This window comes from Clarias gariepinus, chromosome 25 (genome assembly GCF_024256425.1).
Source record: "Clarias gariepinus isolate MV-2021 ecotype Netherlands chromosome 25, CGAR_prim_01v2, whole genome shotgun sequence".
In the NCBI taxonomy this organism is placed as follows: domain Eukaryota; kingdom Metazoa; phylum Chordata; class Actinopteri; order Siluriformes; family Clariidae; genus Clarias; species Clarias gariepinus.
Window position 1 is genome coordinate 10407171 of NC_071124.1, and position 9991 is coordinate 10417161.

Below are 9991 nucleotides of genomic sequence, written 5' to 3' on the forward strand. Positions count from 1 at the left end.
TGATCTTTCAAATCCTGACATTAAACATTACCTTATGCTGCTTTGTCATTAGTTTGTGTGGCAGTTTGATGGGCTGAATGTTCCTGAACATGGTCTGAAATGAATAAGTAGTCAATGAGATTCTAAAAAACTGCTCATGTCATGAAGCAGAACTTAATTTCACTGTGTTTATGACTGGTTTGGATCAGGTTTATGATTGGTTGGAATTTGAAATCAGGCTGTGTTCATTTGTTTGGACTGGAAATTTGTTTCTCATGGACAAAAGAATTTCGTACAAAATGTGTTTATAATAATAATAATTTTTAATAATAATAATTCCTAATACAAAATGCTTTCAAATAAATACGAAAATTCCATTTTATACAAAAGTTTGTGTCCATCAGCAAAAGAAAATCAAAATTAATTTCCCACGACACGGCCTTCTTGTACAACTACTGTAGCAGCAGTGGCAGCATTTTCTGTACAAATTCTGAAATGACACTGTCTTTGTAGAATTAGTCTGTCATGTCTTGGCAGTGTGTGGTAGTGTGGCCTTCCAGACATAGGGTGATCAGCAGAAGAACCAGAATCAGTTCCATCGCCTGGAATTCTTGGCAACTTCAAACCGTCTGGTTGAAGCATTCTGATGGCACTTTCTCTTTGCTAGCATTGTCTAAACATGGCATGCTAGTTATGTTATTCGTGAAAAAGTAACTGAACATAACAGTAATTTTACCATACATACCAGTAATTTTACAATTTTTAACGAAGCAGGGCAAGCATGACATGTGAACACTAGATACATATAAACATTTCAAAACATTAACACATCACATTAACACTTCATTTAAAAGATTCACGTCATATTTTGAAACCCACCAAGTCCGGAGAATTTCAACACACTTTAAATCAACCGCATGCAGGGTTTACAAATCATCCACTTCAATAAACATCAATAATCACGCTAGGATAACTCAAGTAAGATTTTTACAAATGTTAGCTAACTATCAAAGATAACTGATATACTGTACCTGTCTTTAAATCAGTGTTGACACTCACCATTTGTACAATTACTTAAATATACATCTTTTTCTATATTTTTTAAATTCACTAATTTCTAACCTGGGTTACACGTGTCATAAGCATGTACGGTGCCCGGTGGTGTAGTTGTCAGCACTCTGGCCTCGCACCTCCAGGGTTAAGGGTTCGATTCCCTCCTGGTTGGTGTTTTTTGGGGTGTACTCTAGTTTCCTTTTTTCCCAAATTGATCCCAAATCCATGTGATGGATTGGCACACTGTCCAGCGTGTACGCCGCCTTTTACCCCGAGTCTCCTAGGATGGCCCCATAACCCTGTATGCAGGATAAGCTGTATAAAATGACATGAATGAATGTAAAACCTGCCTTAACCTGCATGATAGTGAGGCAGGTTCCACAAGATTTATCAATTGCACCTACATCACTGCTTGATTTGGTGTTGTACGATAGCTCAGTGAATAAATCATAAGATGGATAGTCATTTAAATGCCATTCCAAATGTTCAAATCTCAAATACATAAATTTGATGAATGCCTCCCCTCATACTTCACTTAATATATCTAGCTCAACCAGTATCTCTATTGTCTTATATCACTCTTTGTAAGGCAGGATTTCTTGGGTCTTGACATTGTTTTGTGTCGCCGGGTGATGCGAGTGTGACTGCAGGTGTGTCTGCCTTTTGTGTATCTGTGCTTTTAGGGTTTGGCTGTCAGTAAATAGTGCCAACGTGGCACTGGGGTCTTATTAAAAATAGATCTTTTAGACCTTTGTGTGTAGCTCTGTGTGTGTGTTTGTGTGTGTGTGTGTGTGTGTGTGTGTGTGTGTGTGTGTGTGTGTGTGTGTGTGTGTGTGTGTGTTAGGTTTCCTTAATTTTCTCAAGCTGATAATTAGACCACTTACAGTATGCTTCAGTAGGGACAATGAATATACTGTGTGTGTGTGTGTGTGTGTGTGTGTGGTGGGTGTTTCAATGAAGTAACCTGCCCCACTTTACCTTTGTCAGCTAAATGACTCAATCCTATTGTCATCAAAGGCAAAGAAATGTGATCCACACTCGCACACAACAGAGCTCGAGCATAAAAGTGTGAAGGTCACTCATGAAGTTGCAGCTCATGAAGGACTGATTTCTCTAAACAGCCAGTTATTGTCACAACTCTTTTATCAGAGGCCATGCTCTATAATGTGAGGATGCAGACCTGAATGCGAGTGTTCGATGTCATGGTGTTGAGATATTTGGTGGAGGATTAGTTCCCTCTGGTGGCCAGTTTGACCAGTACGGTGTATAAAGCAAAAACAAAAGTGCAATACAAAATTAATTATTATAATTAAATATAAAGTAAAAATATAATCTTTTGGACATATGTCCAAGAAAATACACCTTGCTCTCTGAGTCGTATGAGAAGTCAGGTGATGTTAGAGTTTTGTTTAGGCTGAAACATCCACAGTACGCACAATGACTCTTCAGTATACACACAATAGTTATAATGTAGTTGGGCACCATGTCATCAGTAAGTAAGTTATCTTGTGTCGCTTTAACCTTCGGCGAAGAACCGGAAATGCCAGCATTAGTACTTCAAAAAAACATAATTGTAAAAAATAAGTATTTTTGTATTTTTTAATACAATGTTTTAATGTTTTAATACAGTATGTATACTATTAAGAAAGATTATTAATCAAGATGGGTAAAGAACCATACATGTTAACTTTATTGACCTGGACTTGCCACATAAAAGTGAAAAACAATCACAAAAAAAAAGTCTTGATATTTTTACTTTCAGGGTTTTTATGAGTGCCCTAAAGGAGTAACATATACTGAAGTGGGGAAGTTTGTCTTATTAGTTAAATATGTTCACCCTCAGCTCATGTAGACTACAAAGCTAGGTGACATTCTGTTTAAAGTTAGATGTGAGTGTAGTCAGTGTTGTGTACAGTATACTGTATGTTCATCTGTTAATGCATATGAAGCAGCTGTGCAGCAGTCTTGCTTTGTTACATGAGTGTTAACCTTCACTTTGTGCACAGGGCCATTGTCATGTTGGAACAGGCTTGGGCTCTTTAGTTGTATACAGAGACATTGTAGGCAGGTGTGGGCTTCGAGCATGGTAGAAAGAGTTTAATGATGAGCACACGTGGGCATGATGGTGACGTTTTTCACATATGTTTGGCCATATACTGGAACTGACAAAATTAAACTTTAGCCCTAAAGTTAAAGTATCAGAATGAACATGTGTATTCTAACTGGTTTGCACTATTACACACATTATAATGCTGTTTCAGATATTTGATGCTCCCCACCCCTGCCTGTTTCCTTTTTCTTAGAGATTGACCCATTTCTTCTTTTCTGTTTTTTATCTTATCTTTACAGGAGTTGTATTCTCAGTCCTATGATTCTGTCGGCGTGATGTTTGCCTCTATTCCTGGCTTTGCCGATTTCTACTCACAGACTGAAATGAACAATCAAGGAGTTGAATGCTTACGGCTATTGAATGAGATCATTGCTGACTTTGATGAGGTCAGTATTGACACTTACATTGACACAGACAAACACGCATGCACACGTAAAAGTATTTTGAGAATACTGCGCTAAATTAGAATGACAAATCTTTTTTATTATGACTGTATTCTAATACACTGGATTTAATTCAATTCAGTGACTATAAACAAAAAATTTGAAGGTTAAATTTAAGTTAATATTTACAGTATGTGGATACAACATGCAGTTACAGCACTATTTTTGGCAATCAAAAGTGGGTAAATTAATACATGTACTATATCCTCCTCTTCAAAAGTACTGGAACTACAAGAGTAATTTTTGTTTTTTGGTATTTAATCGATAAATAATTAGCTAAATCTTTAGCTACAAGTTTTAATTTTTCGATGTTTACATCTAGATGATTTAAGCACCTTAAAACATGTTTTTTTTACCCACATATTTCCCAAGTAATTAGAAATACTGGAACATAAAAACGACAGAAACTTCTTGTCGCCCAGGTGTACCCTGTTAGATTGTTGGATTGAGTGTTTAAATAATTAATAGTCAAAGTCCAGAAAAAAGAATTGATTAGCAGATAATTTCAAACATATGATCTCACCGATCAAGCACAATGGAGGTAGTGTCATGCCCCAGGCTTGCATGACTGCTTCTGGAGCAGGCACACAAATTACTGATGATTTAACTCATTATATACTGATGATGTAACTCATGCTGGTAGCAGGCAAATAAGTTTAGAAATCTAAAGACCTATTCTGGCTGCTAGCTTTAGGGACAATTGTTGCTTAGACAATTAAGACATGGGTTAGCGATTGGAAGGTCCGAGGTTCAAACCCCAGCACCAGCAAGTTGCTACAGTGCTTTTGAGCAATGCTTTAACCCTATCTGCTTCAGGGTGCTATAACCTGACTCACCCTGTGCTCTGACCCCAGCTTCCTAACTGAGATATATAAAAAATCATTTTCTTGCTGTAATAAATAAAAAAAGACAGCTGATTGGTGATGTCAGTGGATCATGCCTTAAGCAGTTTTTGCAAGCAAGGTATATTTAAACAAATATTAAATATTTTCTACTTATTATTATTATATTAATTATTATTTTATTATATTTTTGCTCACCTAAAGACAAAATTCTGTGTTCGGTGGTGTTTAACATGTGTAGATGTAAATATTAGGGAATTAAAGCAAAAACTCTGATCTACTGTATCTTCTCATGTATACGTTGTGATATGGGTAGTACTGTGGCCTCGCACCTCTAGGGTTGAGGGTTTGATTCCCTCCTTAGGTCTGTGTGTGTGGAGTTTGCATGTTCTCCCAGTGCTTAGTGGGTTTCCTCCCACAGATTAGGCTAATTGGAGTTTCCAAAATGTTTAGTGTGAATGAGTGTGTGTGCCCTGCAATGGATTGGCATCCCATCTGGGGTATACAACACCATGTGCCAAAGTCTCCTCTGGTAGGCTTCAGGCGTTCAGCAGGGGTGTCAAACTGGATACAGAAAGGGCCATGTTGGTGCAGGCGTTCATTCCAACCAAGCAGAAGGAACGACTAATTAAACAGGAGTGGCTTTTGCTTGGTTGAAATGTACGCCTGCACCCACATGGATCCAGTTTGTCACCCCTGCTATACAGCACAGAGAATAAATGAATAAATAAACGAATGAAAATAAATGTTAAAACTTCTTAATTGTGAAGGATTCCACTCTAGACTTAAATACAGTACTGCCGCAGTTAAACCTGCTAGGTTTAAATGTTATAATTTTAACATGCCAGGTGTCTAAGGTGTTTAATAATAAAAAAATATTTTGTTGTGCTTTCTTTTTTATTTCTGTACTAATGTTATTAAGATGTGTGAATTGTTTGTCTAGCAGGGGGCGCACAGGAAAATGTGAAGAAGATGTTGATTAGTGATGTATTGTATGTACATTTTGCTGAAAAAGAACACTTAATATATAAACTTATATTTTAATGACATAAATTTGGTGGAAATAGGTTTTAGTTCACTTGAATGCTTGCACCGAATGTGGAATTGGAATTGTGGCGAACAATTCCCCCAAAAAATGTAAAAAAATCCAGATGAGTATGTTAACTTTTAAGAACAACGTAGAGAAATGAGTGGTATTAAAAGTCAAATATCTGATATATTTAGTAGCACAGAAAGGTTGCAGCACTAAGACTTAGATTTCACGTATATCATGTGTGCTGCTCTGTTCATTTGATCTTAAGAGTAAAAATGCGTAAATTGCAAATAAACATCACACATTTCAAACATAACAGCCTGATGTAACAGGAAGCTGATTACCTCGTGCCTGAAGCCTTTACACATTCTGCTTTAAAACCATCTCTATATCCATTATGGCTCTGCAGCAGAGAATGATTAAAGAGTAAATGATTACAAGATCACTATCATTAAAAACCTATTTGCTATATTTGAGACTTCAAATATATTGTTCATAACTTCACAACTTGGCGATTTCACCAATCGATGACATGTTGGCTAGTTGTAAATAGCTCATTTTGTAGTAAAGGGGACATAAAGTCAAACCTGGACATGTGAATGAAGGTGTTAAACCAATTCAAGCACAATATGGTGATGAGACTCTTAGCTGTAATAAAATATTTGAATATTGCAAATGGTTTAATAACGCCATATTTCTGTGACTAACGATTCAAGGTGTCTCTGAGCCGCCCCTGTGAATATTGAGTGGAACATCTTAAAAATTGACAAATAATTTTTCATTTTTCATAACTTTTTTCATCTCAGGGAACTGTACATGCAATCACTCAGTAAGACCACTAGCACAATACAAGAACTCGTCTAGGAGATATCGGCACATCCCCAATACAGCCCTAACCTCTATCTGTGTCTTTTTCACATGTTTGAACCATTAATGGAGTTCTAGGGAGGCTAGCATTTTACACGTGAAGAAGATCATAGCGTACTCAGCAGACTTGCAACTTGCTCTTTTGATTGTATCCATCTCGTAAAATTAAATCTTTGATTGCCACAAGGAATTTGCTATTGTCTCTGTCCATGGATTGGGCTGTCTTTGTGTATCTTTATGATAACAGGCAAAACCTAAGCTTATGGGAATAAAGAAAAAGGAGTTGAATATTTTGCTGCTTCTGCTAACTTCAGATTTGTGCTTAAAGAATTTACACCTGTTGTTGTCCAGCACAGAGTAATAAAGTAAATTTATACACCCAAGGTATATATAATGTTCAAAGTCTAGTTGTTTTTCTGCCTTGACCTTTAAAACTGTATTTAGTCTGTGCTTTTCCATTTTCCTGACCTTTGTTTTGCCATCTCGCCTTTTCCTACAGCTGCTGGGAGAGGAACGTTTTCAAGACATTGAGAAGATTAAAACCATTGGCAGTACATACATGGCTGTCTCTGGCTTGTCACCTGAAAAACAGGTAAAGCACAAAAACCTTAATAAGATAGCAATTTGTATTTTGGTTCGGATATAACAAAGAAAAATGTTCCCTATCTTCTACATAAACAAATAAAATAAATAAAATGTATATGAATAAACAAAGCTAAATAATCGGATGTACTGCGTCACATGCTATTTTATGAGCTATGATGTTACATGAAACCAAGTTTTGCAGCAATTAAGACTTTTCAGTTTTAATATACTGTACCAGACTGATGTTAGATTCCTGTATATAGATTAATGGCTATTTGATCGCCTACATCATTCTTCTTTACATCTCTTTTACAAATTGCATTCCCCGTTAGACTGCAAGGCCAGAAAAAAAACACTATTTCCATCTTAATTACTGCAATTTCTTATCCCTTTGGGTTTTTTTTCTGTGCTTAAAGATAAATGTTTGTGTGTGTGGTCTAGGCAGTGGTCTCGACACTATTGATAAAACTGTACAAAAAAATCTGGCAACCTCAAAGAGATCATTTTGCATAATCTGAATGAAGAGCTCCGAAAATCAGTTTTAGCAGCTGCAGAGATAAAATCTGAATACATGCAAAATTTCCCCACATAAATATTGATGTCACTTTTGGACTAAAATTACCAATTCTAAATAATGCCCTTGAAATAAACATGTGCATGCTTGTCTCTTTCTCTCTCGCTTTCTACACGTCTGTGTGTCTTTCCGTAGCAATGTGAAGATAAATGGGGTCATCTGTGCGCTCTGGCTGACTTTGCCATTGCTCTAAACGAGAGCATACAAGAGATCAACAAACACTCCTTTAATAATTTCCAACTCCGAATTGGTAAGAGACCCGACATTTATACGAATATATACTGAAATTCTGGGAGAACTGGCAGAACATATTTTGCCTTTTCCCTTCCTCTTCTGCGTATTCATGATCATTTTCTCATTCTTTAACCTTTAGGAATGGCTCATGGCTCTGTGGTAGCAGGTGTGATCGGTGCTAAAAAACCTCAGTATGATATTTGGGGGAAAACGGTGAACCTGGCCAGCCGCATGGACAGCACAGGTGTGAGTGGAAAAATCCAGGTCCCCGAGGAGACATACAGCATCTTGACGGAGCGCGGCTTTGCCTTCGAATACCGTGGGGAGATCTATGTAAAGGGCATCAGCGAGCAGGAGGGCAAAATTCGAACACATTTTCTTTTAGGCCGTGTGCAGCCCAACCCGCTAATCCTGCAGCCCCGCAAGCTTACAGGCCAATACTCGCTTGCTGCTGTGGTGCTTGGCCTTGTCCAGTCGCTCAATCGGCAAAAGCAGAAGCAGATCCTCAATGAGAACAACAACTCAGGCATCATGAAGGGCCACTATAACCGCAGGACCCTTCTGGCACCCACAGGTCCTGATGCCAGCCATGCTGAGATAGCCACAGACAAGAATGAACTGGCCTAAAGATTACCACTTTATTTTTTTTAAATAACTAAATACTATGGGAAAAAAACTGAGCCAACATAGAGATGGCCTGAGGAGAAAGACTGAACAAAGCACCACAACGCCTGACTAATAGACTGAGCTACCCCAAAGACTGTCTGATAAACTGCCTGCGTGTCTGTATTGCTGTTTCTTTTTTTAGTATTTCTTTTGTATTTCGAACACAATAAAGGGGTTTAATTTTATAAATACTTAGGAAAGCTGATTTCTTTTTATGCTGGATCACTAATGCTCTGTGTGCTACATATTCAAAGATTTGGAAAAGTTATTTGGAAGTTTGGGAAATGATATTATTATACCTGTTTCCATAAAAAGGACTGGTAATGCTTAAAGCCTCATGAAATTTGATGTACCAGAAAAAAAAAAAAAAACTTTAATAATAACTAGGAGAACAAATGTTTTATTGTGTTATGAAGATTTTCAGAGCAACTTAGAGCATCTTTTAAAAACAAAGAGCAGGAGTTAATCCTATTAGTGCAGCTTAACCATTAAATCATGACAAGCAAATATTTGTTTATGCATAAAGCCCTGTCTTATAAGTGTTGAAATCTCTATTTGTAGGAAATAATAAGAATTACAAATGCAACTAGTCAGCACAGTGACATATTGTTTAGCACTATGGCCTCACACGTCCAAGGTCATGTGTTCAGGTCCCCCTTCATGTCTGTGTGCCTGGAGTATGCATGTTGTCCCTGTTCTTGATGGGTTCCCTCTGGGTACTCTGGTTTCTTCCCACAATTCCCACAAGACATGCAGATTAGGCTTACTGGTTTTTCCAAGTTATCAGTATTGTGTAAGTGTGTGAGTGGCTTGTTCCCTACCATGGACTGGACTCTTCACTCTTCTTGTGTCCTGGGTACCCTGGGATAGATTCTAGGCCTTCCAAATGAAAGCAAAGGCAAAAAAACTACTCACTTATTTATTCTCTGTACTGCTTTTCCTGTACACGGTCACAGGAGGCCTGGAGCCTATCACAGGGGACTTGATGGAATACACCATGGATAAGTTGCAATCCACTGCAGAGCACAGACACTCATACATTTACACACTTCCAAACAACAATTAGTTTACCCTGAATGTCTTTGGACTGTGGGCGAAATGTGGAGCAACCAAAGGATACTCACCAAGCACCAGGAGACCATGCTACTCCACACGCACACAGAACTGAGGCGGAAATCGATCCCTCAACCCTGGGTGGAGGTGCGAATGGACAGTGCCAATCACTATGCCACCATGCCTCCCTTACTCACGACTCATAGAGGTGAAAAAAACATTTATTTAATTTGTGAGCCAGTACCAATGCTGGCCAATGATCAAAGTCTTTAAAAAAAGTTTATAGATTATGCTTCTATAGAAACCCAAGTTCTGTTAAGGACAATCTGAAGGAATATTGTTTTATAGGAGGGGTACTAAGGAAAAATTCATTTCAAATTGGTTCTACAGAAAAATTTACTAATGTCACAAGGCCAAAAAAAATCATGTAAGAAATTACAACAAAGCCAATTTCAAAGATAAAGTTACTATTTTTGTTAAATACAGTATAAGCTTGCATAAGGTGGAAGACAGGATGATTACATATGACACCATCAAAATTTTACAATAGCA

General features: G+C 37.6%; 1 protein-coding gene across 2 annotated transcripts in view; it reads left to right on the forward strand.

Moving 5' to 3' along the window:
* The window catches only part of adcy8 (adenylate cyclase 8 (brain)), a 68615-nt gene extending 60060 nt beyond the window's left edge, over window positions 1–8555 (forward strand). For both annotated transcript variants that reach the window (XM_053486812.1, XM_053486813.1), the window contains 4 exons: window positions 3382–3528; window positions 6827–6919; window positions 7622–7736; window positions 7860–8555. In XM_053486812.1, the coding sequence (XP_053342787.1) occupies window positions 3382–3528; window positions 6827–6919; window positions 7622–7736; window positions 7860–8347 (843 nt within the window). In that variant the 3' untranslated portion in view covers window positions 8348–8555. The remainder of the gene's footprint in view (window positions 1–3381; window positions 3529–6826; window positions 6920–7621; window positions 7737–7859) is intronic.
* The last annotated feature ends 1436 nt before the right edge of the window (window positions 8556–9991 follow it).